Here is a 23,463-nt window from a genome sequence, read left to right as displayed (position 1 = left end):
GAGGGGCAGTACTGAGGGAGCGCCGCACTGTCGGAGGGGCAGTACTGAGGGAGCGCCGCACTGTCGGAGGGGCAGTACTGAGGGAGCACCGCACTGTCAGAGGGGCAGTACTGAGGGAGCGCCGCACTGTCAGAGGGGCAGTACTGAGGGAGCGCCGCACTGTCAGAGGGGCAGTACTGAGGGAGCGCCGCACTGTCAGAGGGGCAGTACTGAGGGAGCGCCGCACTGTCAGAGGGGCAGTACTGAGGGAGTGCCGCACTGTCAGAGGGGCAGTACTGAGGGAGCGCCGCACTGTCGGAGGGGCAGTACTGAGGGAGCGCCGCACTGTCGGAGGGGCAGTACTGAGGGAGCGCTGCACTGTCGGAGGGGCAGTAATGAGGGAGTGCCGCACTGTCGGAGGGGCAGTACTGAGGGAGCGCCGCACTGTCGGAGGGGCAGTACTGAAGGAGCGCTGCACTGTCGGAGGGGCAGTAATGAGGGAGTGCCGCACTGTCGGAGGGGCAGTACTGAAGGAGCGCTGCACTGTTGGAGGGGCAGTACTGAGGGAGCGCCGCACTGTCGGAGGGGCAGTACTGAAGGAGCGCTGCACTGTTGGAGGGGCAGTACTGAGGGAGCGCCGCACTGTCGGAGGGGCAGTACTGAAGGAGCGCTGCACTGTCGGAGGGGCAGTAATGAGGGAGTGCCGCACTGTCGGAGGGGCAGTACTGAGGGAGCGCCGCACTGTCGGAGGGGCAGTACTGAAAGAGCGCTGCACTGTCGGAGGGGCAGTAATGAGGGAGTGCCGCACTGTCGGAGGGGCAGTACTGAGGGAGCGTCGCACTGTCGGAGGGGCAGTACTGAGGGAGCGCTGCACTGTCAGAGGCGCAGTAATGAGGGAGTGCCGCACTGTCGGAGGGGCAGTACTGAGGGAGCGTCGCACTGTCAGAGGGGCAGTAATGAGGGAGCGTCGCACTGTCGGAGGGGCAGTACTGAGGGAGAGCCGCACTGTCGGAGGGGCAGTACTGAGGGAGCGTCGCACTGTCGGAGGGGCAGTACTGAGGGAGCGCCGCACTGTCGGAGGGGCAGTACTGAGGGAGCGTCGCACTGTCGGAGGGGCAGTACTGAGGAAGCGCCGCACTGCCGGAGGGGCCTTACTGAGGGAGCGCTGCCCTGTCGGTGGGGTAGTACTGAGGGAGCGCCGCCCTGTTGGAGGGCCAGGACTGAGGGAATGGCACTGTTAAGTATTCATGCTTGGGGGTCACCAGACACCAGAGGGTGCCGCGGTCGGAGGTCATCGGGCTGTACGCATGTGGCATGTGTGCTTGGTCAGCTGGATATAACCTGGGTGGCTTTGTCACGCTGGCACTCTCGGGCTGGAATAAAGATCGATCAGGTTGGACCCGAGTGAGTTTACTGTAACCAGACTCTTGAGTCATTACAATTGGCGACGAGGTAATTTAAGAACCTTCGCATGCACAATGGGCACTGTTGGAATCCTGGAGAGATTCATGGAGGGCAAGGATTGGGCGGATTTTGTTGACCGCCTGGATCAGTATTTTGTGGCCAACGGCATGGAGGCAGTGGCCTACGCAGTTAAGCGCAGGACAGTTCTCCTCACCTTTGTGGTCTGAAAATTTACAGTCTCCTGAAGAATCTTCTCTCGCCTGTACGTCCGGTGGAAAAAGGGTCCGAGGAATTGTGTACGTTGATGCATAACCATCTGAAGTTAAAAGAGGGGATCATCATATCACGCTACTGTTTCTACACGCATGCTCATGCTGAGGGCCAGGACGTGTCGGGATTTGTCGCCAACCTGCGACGTCTTGCTGAGCCGTGTAAGTTCGGGAACTTGCTGGAAGACATGCTGCGTGATGTCTTCGTGATCGGCATCAGCCATGCTGCGATCCTCAGGAAGCTGTTGGCTGCAGAGATGCTGGATTTGAAAAAGGCCATCGCAACTGCCCAGGCATGCATGACGACGGATGATAATTTGAGGCAGATATTATCGACGAGTCGGAATTCCACGGCAAGTACTTTAAACAAGATGGTGTCATCTTCGGGCAGAGCCGCTTGGGCGAAACCTGCCTCTGCTCAGAGCCCGCCAACTGCTTTGAACCAGATTTCACTTTGTTGGCGTTGTGGGGGCAATCATCGGCCTCATCAGTGTCGGTTTAGACAATACTCATGCAATGGATGTTCGAAAGTGGGGCATCTTCACAAGGATGTGTCCACAACGGAGCAAGCGTGGTGCGGCTCACCACGTGGTTGATGAGGACCAGTTCAGTGATGGCCTGGATACACAATCCGAGGAGGAAGTGAATGGACTGTATTCGTTCCTGAGCAAGAGCCAGCCGATAGTTGTTCATGTGAAGCTGAATGGCGTGCCTGTATCAATGGAGCTGGACACGGGTGCGAGCCAGTCGATAATGAGCCAAAGGACATTCGACAAGCTGTGGGACACTAAGGCTGTGAAACCGAAGCTGAGTCCAGTCAATGCCAGGTTGCGTACTTACACTAAGGAACTCATACCGGTGCTCGGCAGTGCAGCAATCGAGGTGTCATATGACGGTGTGGTTCACGAGCTACCATTATGGATCATCCCAGGTAATGGTCCAATGCTGTTCGGCAGGAATCGGCTCAAGAAAATCAAGCTGAACTGGAATGATGTCACGATGTTGTCCTCGGTGAATGATACTTCGTGTGCTCAAGTATTGAAAAAGTTTCTTTCTTTGTTTGAACCGGGCATTAGTAATTTTACGGGATTCACCTGGACTCCAATGCAAGGCTTGTCTATCACAAAGCTCAGTCTGTTCCATACATGATGAGGGAGAAGATTGAAATTGAGCTTGACAGACTCCAGCGTGAAGGGATCATATCACCGGTCGAGTTTAACGAGTGGGCTAGTCCCATTGTTCCTGTGTTGAACAGTGATGGCACAGTCAGGATTTGTGGAGACAACAAGGTTACGATTAACCGATTTTCGAAACAGGATCTGTATCCGTTACCGAGGGCTGATGACCTGTTTGCCATGCTAGCTGGTAAAAAGTCTTTCACGAAACTGGATCTGACGTCAGCCTATATGACCCAGGAGCTTGACGACACTTCGAAGAAACGCACCTGCATCAACACCCATAAAGGACAGGTGTCCTTTTGGGATTCGTTCGGCTACAGCCATATTTCAGAGGAATATGGAGAGTTTACTGAAGTCCGTTCCTAGAACTGTCGTGTTTCAAAACGACATTCTGGTCACAGGTCGCAACACTGCCGAACAGCTGAACAATCTTGAAGAAGTCCTACAGCGTCTGGACAAAGTGGGACTCAGGCTGAAATGCTCGAAGTGTGTATTCATGGCACCTGAAGTCGAATTCCTCGGGAGGAAGATTGCTGCTGATGACATCAGGCCCACTGATTCGAAAACCAAGGCCATCAAAAATGCACCCAGGCCTCAGAATGTGACAGAGCTGCGTTCGTTCCTGGGTCTACTCAACTACTTTGGTCATTTCTTACCCAGATTGAGCACTTTACTAGAGCCACTGCATGTGTTACTAAGAAAAGGCGACAACTGGGTCTGGGGTATGTCTCAAGATAGAGCCTTTGAGAAAGCCAAGAATCTGCTATGTTCAAACAAGTTGCTTGTTCATTATAATCCGCGTAAGCATCTTGTATTGGCCTGTGATGCTTCATCATATGGGGTTAGCTGCGTACTCCAACAAGCAAATGAATTGGGCAAGCTACAACCTGTTGCATATGCTTCGAGAAGTCTGTCTGAAGCGGAAAGAGCTGGAAGTATAGTAGGGAAAGAAGCTTTGGCCTGTGTGTATGGGGTAAAAAAAAATGCACCAGTATTTGTTTGGTTTTCGTTTTGAACTAGAAACGGATCACAAGCCACTCATTTCATTGTTTGTGGAAAACAAATGTATTAATACCAATGCATCGTCCCGCATTCACAGGTGGATGCTGACATTGTCTGTCTATGATTACATCATCCGTCATAGACCTGGTAATGACTCAGGTGTCTGGTTACCGTAAACTCAATGGCATCAGACATGTGAGATCAGCTCCATTCAAGCCTGCTTCGAATGGTCAAGCAGAGCGTGCAGTTCAAACGATCAAGCAAAGTATGAAACGTGTAACTCAGGGCTCACTGCAGAGACGGTTGTCACGTATATTGCTCAGTTACAGGTCACGACCTCATACGCTTACTGGGGGTTCCTCCTGCTGAACGACTGATGAAGAGAAATCTCAAGACCAGGCTTTCTCTTGTTCATCCTGATTTGAATGATCGTGTTGAAAATAGACGTCAAAGTCAGCAATGGTGTCATGATCGTGTTGTCGTGTCACGATCCGGTTTATGTACTGAACCATGGTCAAGGTCCAAAATGGATCGCCGGCCAAGGAGGGTAACAGAGTGTTTATTGTCGTGCTCAAGAATGGGCAAACGTGCAGGAAACACCTTGAGCAGGTTAAACTGCGGCACACGGATGAACTGGAACCGAGTGAGGAAGATGCAGTCAGTGACCAACCAACCATTGTTCACTCAGCAGAGGACTCTGCTGACATTACTGACTCTGAACCTTCAGTCTCTGATGTGGTCATGACCACTCCCATCAGATCGGCTACTCAGCCCTCAGTCTCAACGGACTCAGAGCCAAAGGTGAACTGAGACGATCACCTCGAGAGAGGAAAGCCCCAGACCACCTTAATTTGTAAAAAGGCTGTTGTTAAGATTTTAAAAGGGGGATGTTGTTATTTGGGGGTCACCAGACACAAGAGGGCGCCGCGGTCGGAGGCCATCGGGCTGTATGCATGTGGCATGTGTGCTTGGTCACCTGTCTATAAGCTGGGTGTTTTTGTCACGCTGGCACTCTTGGGCTGGAATAAAGATGGATCAGGTTGCACCTGAGTGAGGTTACAGTAACCAGACTCTTGAGTCATTACAGCCTGTCGGAGGGGCAGTACTGAGGGAGCGCTGCACTATCGGAGGGGCAGTACTGAGGGAGCGCCGCACTGTTGGAGGGGCAGTACTGAGGGAGCGCCGCACTGTCGGAGGGCCAGTACTGAGAGAGCGTCGCACTGTCGGAGGGACAGTACTGAGGGAGCGCCGCACTGTCGGAGGGCCAGTACTGAGAGAGCGTCGCACTGTCGGAGGGGCAGTACTGAGGGAGCGCCGCACTGTTGGAGGGCCAGTACTGAGAGAGCGTCGCACTGTCAGAGGAGCAGTACTGAGGGAGCGCCGCACTGTCGGAGGGGCGGTACTGAGTGAACGCCGCACTGTCGGAGGGGCGGTACTGAGGGAGCGCCGCACTGTCGGAGGGCCAGTACTGAGAGAGCGTCGCACTGTCAGAGGAGCAGTACTGAGGGAGCGCCGCACTGTCAGAGGGGCAGTACTGAGGGAGTGCCGCACTGTCGGAGGGCCAGTACTGAGAGAGCGTCGCACTGTCAGAGGAGCAGTACTGAGGGAGCGCCGCACTGTCGGAGGGGCGGTACTGAGTGAACGCCGCACTGTCGGAGGGGCGGTACTGAGTGAACGCCGCACTGTCGGAGGGGCAGTACTGAGTGAACGCCGCACTGTCGGAGGGGCGGTACTGAGGGAGCGCCGCACTGTCGGAGGGGCAGTACTGAGTGAACGCCGCACTGTCGGAGGGGCGGTACTGAGGGAGCGCCGCACTGTCGGAGGGGCAGTACTGAGTGAACGCCGCACTGTCGGAGGGGCAGTACTGAGGGAGCGCCACACTGTCGGAGGGGTGGTACTGAGTGAGCACCACACTGTCGGAGGGGCAGTACTGAGGGAGTGCCGTACTGTCGGAGGTGCCGTCTTTCGGATGAGACGTTAAACCGAGGCCCCATCTGCCCTCTCGGGTGGATGTAAAAGATCCCGGGGCCACTATTGGAAGAAGAGCAGGGGGAGTTCTCCCCGGTGTCCTGGGGCCAATATTTATCCCTCAACCAATATCACTAAAACAGATGATCCGGGTCATTATCACATTGCTGTGTGCGGGAGCTTGCTGTGCACAAATTGAGCGGCCGCGTTTCCCACAATACAACAGTGTGCACACTTCAAAAACTACTTCATTGGCTGTAAAGCGCTTTGAGACGTCTGGTGGTCGTGGAAGGCGCTATATAAATGTAAGTCTTTCTTTCTTCGAACATCGGCAGGCTAGTTAACCGTTACCTTGACTCCATTGTATATCTCCTCGATGGACTGGAACTCGGACACGACACAGGCTAAGAGATACGAGGACATCTTCAAGGTGCGATCGAAGGTTGTGATAATCCACATCTGTCCCAGCACCCACATCTGCGACCTTTCTGTGATTGGAGCGGGAAACGGAGAGTGTTCGTTGGTTAGCGGGCAAGGAGGAGGGGGGAGGGAGATGAAGGGAAAGGGCGGAGGGGAGCGGGAGACACGGGAACGTGGGAAGGAGGAGAGGAAGGGGGAAAAAGGAGAAAGTGGAACGATTCACTCCAGTCTGGTACTGTACAACCCGTGTGTGTGTCTCAGTGTCCTCTCCTGTACATGTACAACAACAACAACCTGTATTTATATCATGCATTTAACGTAGTGAAACGTCCCAAGGTGCTTCACAAGAGTGTTATGAGATTAAAATCTGACACCGAGCCACATAAGTAGAAATTAGTGTTGCTGACCAATAGCTTGGTCAAAGAGGTCGGTTTTAAGGAGCATCTTGAAGGAGAAAAGAGACGGAGAAGTTTAGGGAGGGAGTTCCAGAGCTTGGGGCCCAGGCAACAGAAGGCACGGCCACCAATGGCAGAGCGATTATAATCAGGGATGCTCAAGAAGGCACAATTGGAGGAGCGCAGACATCTCGGGGGGGCCGTGGGGCTGGAGAAGATACAGAGATAGGGAGGGGCGAGGCCATGGAGCACAGGGGGTGATGGGTGAGCGGGACTCGGTGTGAGTTAGGACACGGGGGCAGTGAACACGAGGTGATGGATGAGTGGGATTCGGTGCGAGTTAGGACACGGGGCAGTGAGCACAGGGGGTGATGGGTGAGTGGGACTCGGTGCGAGTTAGGACACAGGGACAGCGAGCACAGTGGGTGATGGGTGAGCGGGACTTGGTGCGAGTTAGGACACGGGGCAGCGAGCACAGGGGGTGATGGGTGAGTGGGACTCGGTGTGAGTTAGGACACGGGGACAGCGAGCACAGGGGGTGATGGGTGAGCGGGACTCTGCGAGTTAGGACACGGGGGCAGCGAGCACAGGGAGTGATGGGTGAGCGGGACTTGGTGTGAGTTAGGACACGGGGCAGCAAGCACAGGGGGTGATGGGTGAGCGGGTCTCGGTGCGAGTTAGGACACGGGGGCAGCCGTGTTTTGGATCACCTGTAGTTTACGTCGGGTAGAATGTGGGAAGCCGGCCAGGAGTGCGTTGGAATGGTCAAGTTTGGCAGTAACAAAGGCACGGATGAGGGTTTCAGCAGCGGATGAGCTGAGGCCGGGGGGCGGAGACAGGCGATGTTACGCGGGACACCCAGACATGGTCACCCTTAGAACGTGGAAGCTGTCAGAGATAAGTGCCGACGAGGGAGGAGGGTGGGATGATGGCGCAGTACGGCGGGACTTACTGATAATGGGCATGTTGGAGATGGCCGTGTGCTGAGGCAGGTGAATCACCGCCAGGTCAAAGGTCGCCTTCAAGGCTGGTTCGTCGAAACATGGGAACACCTTCCGTGCATCGGTCGGCTGCATCATCGTCACGGCCAGAAACCTAGCGAAGAGCACAAAATAAGAACATAAGAAACAGGAGCAGGAGTCGGCCATTCGGCCCCTCGAGCCTGCTCCGTCATCCAATGAGATCGCGGCTAATCTTCGACCTCAACTCCACTTTCCCGCACGATCCCTCGATTCCCTTAATATCCAAATATCTATCATAGGAACGTAAGAAATAGGAGCAGGAGTAGGCTATAAGGCCCCTCGAGCCTGCTCTGCAATTCAGTACGATCATGGCTGATCCGATCATGGACTCAGCTCCACTTCCCTGCCCGCCCCCTTATTCCCTTATTAGTTAAGAAACTGTCTATTTCTGTCTTAAATTTATTCAATGTCCCAGCTTCCACAGCTCTCTGAGGCAGCGAATTCCACAGATTTACAACCCTCTGAGAGAAGAAATGTCTCATCTTAGTTTTAAATGGGCGGCCCCTTATTCTAAGACCATGCCCCCTAGTTCTAGTCTCCCCCATCAGTGGAAACATCCTCTCTGCATCCACCTTATCGAGCCCCCCTCATAATCTTATACGTTTCGATAAGATCACCTCTCATTCTTTTGAATTCCAGTCCTAAATGGCCGAGCCCTTATCCTGAGACTGTGTGACCCCTGGTTCTAGACTCCCCAGCCCGGGGGAAACACCCTCCCTGCATCTACCCTGTCAATCCCTGTTAGAATTTTATATGTCTCAATGAGATCACCTCTCATTCTTCTAAACTCTGGAGAATATAGGTCTAGTCTGCTCAATAGGACAATCCCCCCATCCCAGGAATCAGTCTGGTGAACCTTCGTTGCACTCCCTCTATGGCAAGTACATCCTCCCTGCATCCGTCCTCTCGGGCCCGGTGGGAACTTTGTGTGATTCAGTGCCAGCAACTCGTGCTTCGAAACACTACAGAAACCCGGAGATCTTTGTGGGAAGCTTACTTCTGGGCGGCTGGCGAAGGCCTGCGCTTCGCTGCTGACTGCAAATTGCGGGGCAAGATCTTCGTCTTTCCGGCGAGTTGCTGATTGCGGACGTGGTGATTTAGTTGTCTCAGACGTTTCCTTCTGCAGAACCTTGTTATCAATGAATTAAAGCGTGTCTTTTTAATTAGGTTTATTGTCTAAACTGACCATTGCTGTAAGGTCAGTTTAATTTTGAGGAGGGCACCAGTAAATGGGGAGTAGGGAGGGGCACCAGCAAACAGAAACACAGAAAATAGGTGCAGGAGTAGGCCATTCGGCCCTTCGAGCCTGCACCACCATTCAATAAGATCATGGCTGATCATGCAACTTCAGTACCCCATTCCTGCTTTCTCTCCATACCCCCTTGATCCCTTTAGCCATAAAGGCCACAACTAACTCCCTTTTGAATATATCCAATGAACTAGCCTCAACAACTTTCTGTGGCAGAGAATTCCACAGGTTCACAACTCTCTGAGTGAAGAAGTTTCTTCTCATCTCGGTCCTAAATGGCTTACCCCCTTATCCTTAGACTGTGACCCCTGGTTCTGGACTTCTTCAACATCGGGAACATTCTTCCTGCACACGGCGACCAGAACTGCACGCGGTACTCCAGCTGTGGTCTAACCAAAGTATTATACAATTTAAGCATAATCTCCCTGCTCTTATATTCTATGCCTTGGCCAATAAAGGCAAGCATTCCGTATGCTTTCTTAACCACCTTATCCACCTGGCCTGCTACTTTCAGGGATCTGTGGACAAACACTCCAAGGTCCCTTTGTTCATCTACACTATTAAGTGGCCTACCGCTTAATGTGTATACCCTTTCCTTATTAGCCCTCCCAAAGTGCATCACCTCACACTTCTCTGAATTAAATTCCATTTGCCACTGCTCTGCCCAGCTGACCAGCAGATTGATATCCTCCTGCAGCCCATGACTTTCCTCTTCATTATCAACCACACAGCCAATTTTAGTGTCGTCTGCAATCTTCTTAATCATACTCCCTATATTCAACTCTAATCGTTGATTATATACCACAAAAAGCAAGCATCCCAATACTGAGTCCTGCGGAACCCACTGGAAACATTCTTCCAGTCATAAAAACATCCATCAATAATTACCCTTTGCTTCCTACCTCCAAGCCCATTTTGGATCCAACTTGACACTTTGCCCTGGATCTCATGGGCTTTAACCTTCATGACCAGTCTACCATGCGGGACCTTATCAAAAGCCTTGCTAAAGTCCATATATACTACATTGGACGCACTACCCTCATTGATCCTCTTGGTTACCTCCTCAAAAAATTCAATCAGGTTAATCAAACATGATCTTCCCTTAACAAATCCGTGCTGACTGTCCCTAATTAATCCTTGCCTATCCAAATGCAGATTTATCCTGTATTTCAGGATTTTTTCCAATAATTTTCCCACCACTGAGGTTAGGCTGATCGGCCTGTAATTACTCGGCCTATTCCTTTCTCCCTTCTTAAACAGGGGTACTACATTAGCAGTCCTCCAATCCTCCGGCACCATGCCCAGATCCAAAGAGGACTGGAAAATGATGGTCAAGGCCTCTGCTATTTCCTCTTTTACTTCGCTCAACAGCCTGGGATATATTTCATCCGGGCCTGGGGACTTATCTACTTTCAAAGCTGCTAAACCCCTTAACACTTCTTCTCTCACTATATTTATTTCATCCAGAATATCACACTCCTCCTCAATAGCAGTATCTGCATTACCTCATTCCTTTGTGAAAACAGATGCAAAATATTCTTTAAGAACCCTACCAACATCTTCCGCCTTCACACAAAGATTACCCTCTTACTCTTAATATATTTATAGAACATCTTAGGGTTTTCCTTAATTTTACTGGCCAAGAATGTCTTGTGCTTTCTCTTAGCATTCCGAATATCCTTTTTAATTTTACCTCTTATCTTTCTATATTCCTCTAAAGATTATAAAGTATTTAGCCGTTGATATGTGACATAAGCGTCCCTTTTTTTCTTATTCCTCCCCTGTAAGTCCCTAGACATCCAGGGGGCTCTAGAATTATCTTTCCCAGCCTTTTTCTTTAAGGGCACATGTTTGGCCTGAGCCTTCCGGATCTCCTCCTTGAATGCCTCCCACTGTTCCGACACAGATTTATCCACAAGTAGCTGTTTCCAGTCCACTGTGGCCAAATCACTCCTTAACTCAACAAAATTAGCATTTCCCCAATTTGGAACTTTTATTCCAGGCCTATTCTTGTCCTTATCCATAACCAACTTGAATCTGACTGAATTATGTTCACTGGCACCCAAATGCTCCCCCACTAATACTTCTTCAACCTGCCCAGCTTCATTGCCCAAAACTAAATCCAAACCGCCTCCTCTTGTGTTGGGTTTGCTACAGACTGAGTAAAATGTTCTCTTGAATGCATTTCAAGAATTCCGCATCCTCTATACCCTTCACACTAAATTTGTCCCAATCAATATTTGGATAGTTAAAATCCTCTACTATTATCACCCGATGGCTTTTAGACTTCACAGCAATTTGCCTACATATTTGCTCCTCGATCTCCCTCCCACTGTTTGGGGATCCATAATACACTCCCAGCAGGGGGAGAGAGAGAGGCGTGGCGGGAGAGAGAGAGAATCATTCGGGAGGTGGGGGTGTCGGGGGGAGAGAGAGAGAGAGACATGGGGGGAGGGGGAGAGAGAGAGAGACATGAGGGGAGAGAGAGAAACATGGGGGGATAGAGCGAGACATGGGGGGAGAGAGAGAGAGGCATGGGGGAGAGAGAGAGACATGGGTGGAGAGAGAGAGACACGCCGGTTGGTAGAGAGACACAGGGGGCGGGGAAGGAGAGAGAGAGACATGGGTGGGGAGAGAGAGAGAAGTGGTGGAGGGAAGAGAGAGACATGGGAGGAGAGAGAGAAAGAAGAGAGAGAGAGAGAGACATGGGGGGAGAGAAAAACACAGTGGGGAGAGAGAGAGACACGGCGGGGGGAGAGAGAGGCATGGGGGAGAGAGAGAGACACGGAGGGGAGAGAGACACGGGGAGGTGGGGAGAAAGAGAGACATGGGGGGAGAGAGAGACACGGAGGGGAGAGAGACACGGGGAGGTGGGGAGAAAGAGAGACATGGGGGGGAGAGAGCAAGACACGGGGCGGGGGGGAGAGAGAGAGACAAGGGGGGGGGGGAGAGAGGCATGGGGAGAGAGAGACATGGGGAGAGAGAGACACGGGGGGAGAGAGAGAGACATGGGGGGAGAGAGAGAGACACGGGGGAGAGAGAGAGACACGGAGGGGAGAGAGAGACACGGAGGGGAGAGAGACACGGGGAGGTGGGGAGAAAGAGAGACATGGGGGGGAGAGAGCAAGACACGGGGCTGGGGGGAGAGAGAGAGACATGGGGAGAGAGAGACATGGGGAGAGAGAGACATTGGTAGAGAGAGACACGGCGGGAGAGAGAGAGACATGGGGGGAGAGAGAGAGCCACGGAGGGGAGAGAGACACGGGGAGGTGGGGAGAAAGAGAGACATGGGGGGGAGAGAGCAAGACACGGGGCGGGGGGGGGAGAGAGAGAGACACGGGGTGGGGAGAGAGAGGCATGGGGAGAGAGAGACATGGGGAGAGAGAGACACGGGGGGTAGAGAGACATGGGGAGAGAGAGAGACATGGGGGGGAGAGAGAGACATGGGGAGAGAGAGACACGCCGGGGGGTAGAGAGACACGAGGGGCGGGGGAGGAGAGAGAGAGACATGGGTGGGGAGAGAGAGAGAAATGGCGGGGGGAAGAGAGACATGGGGGGAGAGAGAGAAGAGAGAGAGACGGGTAGAGAGAGACATGGGGGGAGAGAGAAAAACACAGGGGGGGGGGAGAGAGAGAGACACGAGGGGGGGAGAGAGAGGCATGGGGGAGAAGAGAGACACAGAGGGGAGAGAGAGACACGGGGAGGTGGGGAGAAAGAGAGACATGGGGGGTGGAGAGCAAGACATGGGACGGGGGGGGAGAGAGAGACATGGGGGAGAGAGAGACACGGGGGGAGAGAGAGACACGGGGGGAGAGAGAGAGACACGGTGGTGCGGAGAGAGACACAGTGGGGTTGGAGAAGGACATGGGGACAGAGGAGGAGAGAGAGAGAGGATCGAAGGGGAGGAAGGGAGCTCAGGGAAGACAGATCACATTCTTCCAACCACCTTTTATACCCGCACCTGATTCCTCGGAAACCTCAGTGCGTGCGTTGAAGTAGATGAAATCCAGAAGTCACGACACTGTCACTATTCACTTCATATTCAATAAACCTGTTAACAATCCGCACACAATGCCCCATCTATGGCGTGAGGGGGGGCGGGGTGGGGTGTGGGGGGAGGAGGTTGAGGCCATGCACTTGTGCTGGGGTAAAGGACTTTGGCTGGAGCTTGGGAGGCTTTTGCTGGGTTGTTCGAGATTTATCCTTTGTGGCTTCTGAAGTCAGAATGGATCGAATTGCACTTTGCAAAGTCAGTCAGAACCTGGGACTGGGCGGTTCCAGTTACACATTCCAGCGAAACTTCAGAGTGTGGCTTATCCTCCAAGGGGACATAAGAAATAGGAGCCGGAGTCAGCCATTCGACCCCTTGAGGCTGCTCCGGCATTTAATACGATCTTGGCTGATCTGATCATGGACTCAGGTTCACTTCCCCGCCCACACCCCATAACCCTTTACTCTCTTATCGCTCAAAAATCTGCCTATCTCCATCTTAAATATATTCAGTGACCCAGCCTCCACAGCTCTCTGGGGCAGAGAATTCCACAGATTTACAACCCTCAGAGAAGAAATTTCTCCTCATCTCAGTTTTAAATGGGCGGACCCTTATACTGAGACTATGTCCCCTTGTTTTCGTTTCCCCTGTCAGTGGAAACATCCTCTCTGCATCCACCTTGTTGAGCCCCCTCATTATCTTATAAGTTTCAATAAGATCACCTCTAATTCTTCTGAACTCCAATGTGTATAGGCCCAACCTACTCAACCTTTCCTCATAAGGTGCAGTGAAGGTTCACCAGACTAATTCCTGGGATGGCAGGACTGTCGTATGAGGAGAGATTGGGTCGACTGGGCCTGTATTCACTGGGGTTTAGAAGAATGAGAGGGGATCTCATTGAAACGTATAAAATTCTGACGGGGTTGGACAGACTGGATGCGGGGAGGATGTTTCCCCCGGGGCTGGGAAGTCTAGAACAAGGGGTCACAGTCTCAGGATACAGGGTAGGAAATTTAGGACCGAGATGAGGAGAAATGTTTTCACTCAGCGGGTGGTGAACCTGTGGAATTCTCTACCACAGAAGGCTGTGGAGGCCAAGTCACTGAATATATTTAAGAGTGAGATAGATAGATTTCTAGACACAAAAGTCATCAAGGGGTATGGGGAGAAAGCGGGAATATGGTGTTGAGATAGAGGATCAGCCATGATCATATTGAATGGCGTTGCAGACTCGAATGGCCGACTCCTGCTCCTATTTTCTATGTTTCTATGTAAGTCAACCCCCTCATCTCCGGAAGCAACCTGGTGAACCTTCTCTGAACTGCCTCCAATGCAAGTATATCCTTTCTTAAATAAGGAGACCAAAACTGCATGCAGTACCCCAGCTGTGGTCTCCCAATGCAAGTATATATAAGAACATAAGAAATAGGACCAGGAGTAGGCCATACTGCCCCTCAAGCCTGCTCCGCCATTCAATATGATCATGGCTGACCCGATCATGGACTCAGCTCCACTTCCCTGCCCGCTCCCCATAACCCTTTATTCCCTTATCATTTAAGAAACTGTCTATTTCTGTCTTAACATAGAAACATAGAAAATAGGTGCAGGAGTAGGCCATTTGGCCCTTCGAACCTGCACCACCATTCAATAAGATCATGGCTGATTATTCACCTCAGTACCCCTTTCCTGCTTTCTCTCCATAACCCCTTGATCCCTTTAGCCGTAAGGGTCATATCTAACTCCCTCTTGAATACATCCAATGAACTGGCATCAACAACTCTCTGCGGCAGGGAATTCCACAGGTTAATAACTCTGAGTGAAGAAGTTTCTCCTCATCTCAGTCCTAAATGGCCAACCCCTTATCCTAAGACTGTGTCCCCTGGTTCTGGACTTCCCCAACATCGGGAACATTCTTCCCGCAGCTAACCTGTCCCGTCCCGTCAGAATCTTATACGTTTCTATGAGATCCCCTCTCACCCTTCTAAACTCCAGTGTATAAAGGCCCAATTGATCCAGTCTCTCCTCATATGACAGTCCAGCCATCCCTGGAATCAGTCTGCTGAACCTTCGCTGCACTCCCTCAATAGCAAGAACATCCTTCCTCAGATTAGGAGACCAAAACTGAACACAATATTCCAGGTGAGGCCTCACCAAGGCCCTGTACAATTGCAGTAAGACCTCCCTGCTCCTATACTCAAATCACCTAGCTATGTTAAATTTATTCAATGTCCCAGCTTCCACAGCTCTCTGAGGCAGCGAATTCCACAGATCCACAACCCTCTGAGAGAAGAAATTCCTCCTCATCTCAGTTTTAAATGGGCGGCCCCTTATTCTAAGACCATGCCCCCTAGTTCTAGTCTCCCCCATCAGTGGAAACATCCTCTCTGCATCCACCTTGTCAAGCCCCCTCATAATCTTATACATTTCAATAAGATCACCTCTCATTCTTCTGAATTCCAATGAATAGAGGCCCAACCTACTCAACCTTTCCTCATAAGTCAACCTCCTCATCTCCGGAATCAACCTAGTGAACCTTCTCTGAACTGCCTCCAAAGCAAGTATATCCTTTCGTAAATATGGAAACCAAAACTGCACGCAGTATTCCAGGTGTGGCCTCACCAATACCCTGTATAACTGTAGCAAGACTTCCCTGCTTTTCTACTCCAACCCCTTTGCAATAAAGGCCAAGATTCCATTGGCCTTCCTGAGAACTTGCTGTACCTGCATACTAACCTTTTGTGTTTCATGCACAAGTACCCCCAGGTCCCGCTGTACTGCAGCACTTTGCAATCTTTCTCCATTTAATTAATAACCTGCTCTTTGATTTTTTTCTGCTAAAGTGCATGCCCTCTAAATGATGACAGATTAGGAAAAGGGGAGGTGCAACGAGACCTGGGTGTCATGGTACATTAGTCATTGAAAGTTGGCATGCAGGTACAGCAGCTGATGAAGAAGGCAAATGGCATGTTGGCCTTCATAGCGAGAGGATTTGAGTATAAGAGCAGGGAGGTCTTACTGCAGTTGTACAGGGCCTTGGTGAGGCCTCACCTGGAGTATTGTGTTCAGTTTTGGTCTCCTAATCTGAGGAAGGACGTTCTTGCTGTTGAGGGAGTGCAGCGAAGGTTCACCAGACTGATTCCAGGGATGGCAGGACTGACATATGAGGAGAGACTGGATTGACTAGGCTTATATTCACTGGAATTTAGAAGAAGGAGAGGGGATCTCATAGAAACATATAAAATTCTGACGGGACTGGACAGGTTAGATGCAGGAAGAATGTTCCTGATGTTGGGGAAGTCCAGAACCAGGGGTCACAGTCTAAGGATAAGGGGTAAGCCATTTAGGACCGAGATGAGGAGAAACTTCTTCACTCAGAGAATTGTGAACCTGTGGAATTCTCTACCACAGAAAGTTGTTGAGACCAGTCCGTTGCATATATTGAAAAGGGAGTTAGATGTGGCCCTTATGGCTAAAGGGATCAAGGGGGTATGGAGAGAAATCAGGAATGGGGTACTGAGGTGAATGATCAGCCATGATCTTATTGAATGGTGGTGCAGGCCCGAAGGGCTGAATGGCCTACTCCTGCACCTATTTTCTATGTTTTTCAACATTATACTCCATCTGCCAAATTTTTGCCCACTCACTTAGCCTGTCCATGTCCTTTTGCAGATATTTTGTTCCCTCCTCACACATTGCTTTTACTCCTATCTTTGATCGTCAGCAAACTTGGCTACGTTACACTCGGTTCCTTCCTCCAAGTCGTTAATATAGATTGTAAATAGTTGGGGTCCCAGCACTGATCCCTGCGGCACCCCACTGGTTACTGATTTCCAACCCGAGAATGAACCATTTATCCCGACTCTCTGTTTTCTGTTCGTTAGCCAATCCTCCAACCCCGTGAACTTTTATTACCCCCAACCCCGTGAACTTTTATCTTGTGCAGTAACCTTGTCAAATGCCTTCTGGAAGTCCAAATACACCACATCCACTGGTTCCCCTTTATCCACCCTGTTCATTGCATCCTCAAAGAATTCCAGCCAATTTGTCAAGCATGACTTCCTCTTCATAAATCCATGCTGACTCTGCCTGACCGAATTTTGCTTCTCCAAATGTCCTGCTACTGCTTCTTTAATAGTGGACTCCAACATCTTCTGAACCACAGATGTTAGGCTAACTGGTCTATAGTTTCCTGCTTTTTGTCTGCCTCCTTTTTTAAATAGGGGCGTTACATTTGCAGTTTTCCAATCTGCTGGGACCTCCCCAGAATCCAGGAAATTTTGGTAAATTACAACCAATGCATCCACTATCCCTGCCGCTACTTCTCTTAAGACCCTAGGATGCAAGCCATCAGGTCCAGGAGATTTATCCACCTTTAGTCCCATTATCTTACTGAGTACCACCTCCTTAGTGATTGTGATTGTGTTAAGTTCCTCCCCACCTATAGCCCCTTGACTATCCATTGTTGGAATATTGTTAGTGTCCTCTACCGTAAAGATCGATACAAAATATTTGTTCAGAGTTTCTGCCACCTCCATGTTCCCCATTACTAATTCCCTGGTCTCATCCTCTAAGGGACCAACATTTACTTTAGCCACTCTTTTCATTTTTATATACCTATAGAAACTCTTGCTCTCTGTTTTTATATTTTGTGCTAGTTTACATTGTCTATCTTCCCTTTCTTAATTATTTTTTTGGTCATCCTTTGCTGGCTTTTAAAAGCTTCCCAATCTTCTGTTCTCCCACTAGTTTTGGCCACTTTGTATGCCTTGTTTTTAATTGGATACTGTCCTTTATTTCTTTAGTTAGCCACGGATGGCTATCTTTTCTCTTACTCCATTTCCTCCTCACTGGAAAATATTTTTCTTGAGAGTTGTGAAATATCTCCTTAAATATACACCACTGTTCATCAACCGTCCGACACTTTAATCTATTTCCCCAGTCCACTTTAGCCAACTCAGCCCTCATAGTCTCCTTTATTTAAGCTCAGTACGCTGGTTAGTGATCCAACTTTCTCACCCTCCATCTGAATTTGAAATTCAACCATGATAAGATCACTCATTCCAAGGGGATCCTTTACTAGGAGATTGTTTATTAATCCTGTCTCATTACACAGGACCAGATCTAAGATAGCCTGCCCCCTGGTTGGTTCTGTTACGTACTGCTCAAGGAACCCGTCCCTTATGCACTCTATGAACTCTTCCTCAAGGCTACCCTGACCAATTTGATTGGTCCAATCAATATAGAGGTTAAAATCACCCATGATTATTGCTGTTCCCTTTTTACAAGCCCCAACTATTTCCTGGTTTATGTTCCGACCAACAGAGTTGCTACTGTTAGGGGACCTATAGACTACGCCCACCAGTGACTTTTTCCCCTTATTATTCCTTATCTCCACCAAATTGTTTCAACATCCTGATCATTTGAGCCAATATCGTTTCTCACTATTGCAGTGATTCCATCCTTTAGCAATAGAGCTACCCCACCTCCTTTTCCTTTCTGTCTGTCCTTCCGGATTGTCAAATACCCCTGAATATTTAATTCCCAATCCTGGTCACCTTGCAACCACGTCTCTGCAATGGCTATCAGATCATACCCATTTGTCTCAATTTGTGCTGTCAACTCCTCTATTTTGTTGCAAATGCTATGTGCATTTAGAAAAAGTGCCTTTAAATTTGTTTTTTTTCACCCTTTTTTCCTGCTTGTTTCCTCTCTCCTTCAAACTCGCTTTCTTTATTTTTGCTTTCTAATTCCAGCTTTACTCCTCTCCCTGCTGAATCTGTTTTCAGGTTCCCATCCCCCTGCCAAGCTAGTTTAAACCCACCCCAACATCACTAGCAACCCCCCCCCCTCCCCACTCACTGGTACTCAGAAGAGAATACCGGTTGGAGACCATAAACTGTACGCAGTACTCCAGGGTGTGGTCTCACCAATGCAAGTGTATCCTTCCTTAAAGCAATCAGGTCAAGTGATAACGCGGAGCCAATCGGCCATTTTGTTAGTGCAAATAACCGCGCCCATTTTTACAAGGCCCGCATCGTGCGAGGAAGGATTCGACGGGGCATTCCCCGCGCTTACTTGTTCTTCCCGTCCTCCTCGTACTGGCAGCGGTAGAAGCCTGCCAGGTCATCGGCGAGCTGGCCACAGAAGGCGGTGTGCAGGGTGTAGACCTTGCCCTTCTGCAGGTGGCTCCGGAGGATCAGCACCAGGTACTCGTTGTCCCGCTCCTCCCAGGAGCGGCGGACGGCGACGCTGGAGTTGTCGGCCCGGCTCACCCGGACCGGCTTGGTGAAGTTGAGCCCCTTGGTGTGGAGCACCAGGACGTTGGTGCGGTTGAGGCAGTGGAAGGTGACCTGCGAGCGCCCGTGGAAGAGGAAAAGGCCCGAGCCGCCCTCCGCGAAGAGCCACGGCCACAGCTGCACCTCGTAGTTGATGGGCCGCAGGGTGGCGGGCAGGCGGGGGTTCCGCCACGGCTTGTGCCCCTCCGCCCGCGCGCTGTCCGGGGGCGTGCAGGAGGCGGCCTCCTCCTGGTCCCTCTCCATGGTCCCATCTGCGGTCACGGCCCGAACAGCAACAGCCAGACTCAAGACAAACCAAGCCTTCCGAATCCAACTCATTTCTACGGTCACTGTTGAAGAATCGAATGAGATATTAATAATAACAGAATCATAGAATGGTTACAACAACAACTTGCATTTATATAGCACCATTGGGGCTAGAAAGAAGACTTCTCTTCCTCAAGGTGGAATCCCTGATGTAAAGAATTGACACCCGCCCGCCCGTATTGTATAGCGACCAAGGAATTGGTTAACCGGTTTTTATTCGAACATGCTCGGGTAGGTTCTAATGACCACTTCCCCGATCAGAGGTTTTACAATGACAATTATACAGTTTTTCGAGGTGTGCGACCCTCCTACAAAACCACCGATTGGCCTACTGCTCAGACTGGAACTTTGCCTCAGTTCCTCATGACGTGTTGATTAACTTTGTATCCCCAGGGTGGTGCCTCCTTACCCCTCTCCCAAGAACTCAAGTCAAAACTACCCGTCAATACCATCCGGTTCCCCTGCTGCTTTCATCTGTGTTCCCAAACACTTTACTGTCCTTGTTCTGTACTGAATATGTGCGCTTCCATGAGTCTGTACTAAGGTTAATCCAATGGGTGGTTCATTAACCATCAGCCATTGCTGCTTCCCTCTTAACCCAATGTAAGCGAGTGTATGAGCGTGCTTTACATACATAAGCGAGTTTTACACAATCGGTCAATATTACAATCCATACCATAAGACAGAAGAACTCCTGATTCCTCAGAATCTCCTAATACTAATAAGCCCTCTTAATAAGAACATAAGAAATAGGAGCAGGAGTCAGCCATTCGGCCCCTCGAGCCTGCTCCGCCATTCAATAAGATCGTGGCTGATCCGATCATGGACTCAGCTCCACTTCCCTGCCCGCCCCCTTATCCCCTTATCGTTTAAGAAACTGTCTATTTCTGTATTAAATTTATTCAATGTCCCAGCTTCTACAGCTCTCTGAGGCAGCGAATTCCACAGATTTACAACCCTCTGAGAGAAGAAATTCCTCCTCATCTCAGTTTTAAATGGGCGGCCCCTTATTCTAAGATTATGCCCCCTAGTTCTAGTCTCCCCCATCGGTGGAAACATCCTCTCTGCATCCACCTTGTCAAGCCCCCTCATAATCTTACACGTTTAGATAAGATCACCTCTCATTCTTCTGAATTCCAATGAGTAGAGGCCAAACCTACTCAACCTTTCCTCATAAGTCAACCCTCTCATCTCCAGAATCCACCGAGTGAACCTTCTCTGAACTGCCTCCAAAGCAAGTGTATCCTTTCGTAAATATGGAAACCAAAACTGCACGCAGTACTCCAGGTGTGGCCTCACCAATACCCTGTATAACTGGAGCAAGTCTTCCCTGCTTTTATACTCCATCCCCTTTGGACCATTTGGACCATTTTACATGTTGGATCAATTCACTACCTTCAGTATCTCCATTCGTGACCCTCGGTCTGTCTCCACTCTAGTGACTGTTTTTTATCCCCTTACAAGCGCCGTTAACGTAGTAAAACGGCCCAAGGAGCTTCACAGAAGAATTAACAGATAAATTTGACACCAGGCTGCATAAGGAGATATTGGGACAGGTGACCCAAAAGAGGGAGGTTTTAAGGAGCGTCTTGAAGAAGGACAGAGAGGGAGAGAAGAGGAGAGGTTTAGGGAGGGAGTTCCAGAGCTTGGGACCCAGGCAGCTGAAGGCACGGCCTCCGATGGTGGAGCAATTATAATCAGGGATGCTCAAGAGGGCAGAATTGGAGGAGCGCAGACATCTCAGGGGGTTGTGGGGCTGGAGAAGGTTACAGAGATAGGGAGGGGTGTAGGGGCTGGAGGAGGTTATAGAGATAGGGGGGGGTGTAGGGGCTGGAGGAGGTTACAGAGATAGGGAGGAGTATAATGGCTGGAGGAGGTTACAGTGATAGGGAGGGGTGTCGGGATGGAGTAGGTTACAGAGATAGGGAGGGGTGTTGGGGCTGGAGGAGGTTTCAGAGATAGGGAGGAGTGTAGTGGCTGGAGGAGATTACAGAGATAGGGAAGGGTGTAGGGGCTGGAGGAGGTTACAGAGATAGGGAGGGGTGTAGGGGCTGGAGAGGGTTACAGAGATAGGGAGGGGTGTACGGCCTGGAGGAGGTTACAGAGATAGGGAGGGGTGTAGGGGCTGGAGGAGGTTACAGAGTTAGGGAGGGGTGTAAGGGCTGGAGGAGGTTACAGAGATATGGAAGGTGTAGGGGCTGGAGGAGGTTACAGAGATAGGGAGGGGTGTAGGATTGGAGGCGATTACAGAGATAGGGAGGGGCGAGGCCATGGAGGAATTTGTAAACAAGGATGAGAATTTTGAAATCGAGGGGTTGCTTAACTGGGAGCCAATGTGGGTCAGTGAGCACAGAAGGTGATGGGTGAGTGGGACTCAGTGCGAGTTAGGACACGAGGCAGAGAGCACAGAGGGTGATGGGTGAGCGGGACTCGGTGCGAGTTAGGATACAGGGCAGCGAGCACAGGGGGTGATGGGTGAGCGGGACTCGGTGCGAGTTAGGACACGAGGCAGTGAGCACAGGGGGTAATGGGTGAGCGGGACTCGTTGCGAGTTAGGACACGGGGCAGCGAGCACAGGGGGTGATGGGTGAGCGGGACTCGGTGTGAGTTAGGACACGGGACAGTGAGCACAGGGGGTGATGGGTGAGCGGGACTCGGTGCGAGTTAGGACACGGGGCAGTGAGCACAGGGGGTGATGGGTGAGCGGGACTCGGATTAGGACACGGGGCAGCCGAGTTTTGGAGGGGCAAATGCTACAGCACAGAAGGAGGCCATTCGGCCCCTTGAGCCCCGTGCTGGCTCTCTTGCAAGAGCACCTCAGCTAGTCCCACTTCCCCCGCCCTTTCATTGGAGCCTATACTCATTGGAGGCAGTTCAGAGAATGTTCACTCGATTGATTCCTGAGATGAGGAAAGGTTGAGTAGGTTGGGCCTGTACTCATTGGAACTTAGCAGAATGAGAGGTGATCTTATTGAAACGTATAAGGTTCTGAGGGGGCTGGACAGGATAGGTGCAGAGAGGATGTTTCCCCTTGTGGGGAAATCTAGAACTAGGGGGGCTTAGTTTCAGAATAAGGGCCCGCCCATTTAAAACTGAGGTGAGGATGAATTTCTTCTCTCTGAGGGTTGTAAATCTGTGGAATTCACTGCCCCAGAGAGCTGTGGAGGCTGGGTCAGTGAATATATTTCAGGAGGAGATAGACAGACTTTTGAGCGATAAGGGAGTCAAGGGTTATGGGGAGCGGGCGGGGAAGTGGAGCTGAGTCCATGATCAGATCAGCCATGATATTGAATGGCGGAGCAGGCTCGAGGGGCCGTATGGCCGACTCCTGCTCCTATTTCTTATGTTCTTTCCCCGTGTCCTGGCAAATTCTTTTCCTTCAGGTACTTAACCAACTCCCTTTTGAAAGCCACGATTGAGTCTGTCTCCCCCACCCTCTCAGGCAGCGCATTCCAGATCCTGACCACTCGCTGTGTAAAAAGTTTTTTTTTCTCATGTTGCCTTTGGTTCTTCTGCCAATCACCTTCAATCTGTGTCCGCTGGTTCTCGACCCTTCCACCAATGGGAACAGTTTCTCTCTCTCTACTCTGTCCAGACCCCTCGTGATTTTGAAGGGAGATCGGGAGAAACTGTTTCCTGTGGCAGGTGGGTCGGTAACCAAAAAGGACGCAGATTGAAGATAAGAAATCGGCAAAAGAGCCAGAAAGAAAGACTTGCATTTATATAGCGCCTTTCATAACCATTCGGACATCTCAAAGCGTTTTACAGCCAATGTTATACTTTTGGAGTATAGTCGCTGTTATAATGTGGGAAACGCAGCAGCCAATCTGCGCACAGCAAGCTCCCACACACACCGATGTGATAATGACCCAGATCATCTGTTTTAGTGATGTTGATTGAGGAATAAATATTGGGCCCAGCACTCCGGGGAGAACTCCCCCTGCTCTTCTTCCAATAGTGGCCATGGGATCTTTTACATCCACC

General features: G+C 50.7%; 1 protein-coding gene across 1 annotated transcript in view; it reads right to left on the bottom strand.

The window, feature by feature from the left end:
- The window catches only part of LOC139240116 (aminopeptidase Ey-like), a 201,975-nt gene that overhangs the window by 55,594 nt on the left and 122,918 nt on the right, over positions 1-23,463 (bottom strand). Inside the window, exons 4-6 of the mRNA XM_070868492.1 lie at positions 18,953-19,502; positions 7,568-7,710; positions 6,152-6,288 (exon numbers count right to left, since the gene is read on the bottom strand). Of these exons, the coding sequence (XP_070724593.1) occupies positions 6,152-6,288; positions 7,568-7,710; positions 18,953-19,502 (830 nt within the window). The remainder of the gene's footprint in view (positions 1-6,151; positions 6,289-7,567; positions 7,711-18,952; positions 19,503-23,463) is intronic.

This window comes from Pristiophorus japonicus, chromosome 30, assembly GCF_044704955.1.
Source record: "Pristiophorus japonicus isolate sPriJap1 chromosome 30, sPriJap1.hap1, whole genome shotgun sequence".
In the NCBI taxonomy this organism is placed as follows: domain Eukaryota; kingdom Metazoa; phylum Chordata; class Chondrichthyes; family Pristiophoridae; genus Pristiophorus; species Pristiophorus japonicus.
Note: the sequence above shows the minus strand (reverse complement) of the source record. Positions and strands in the feature narration are given on the sequence as shown.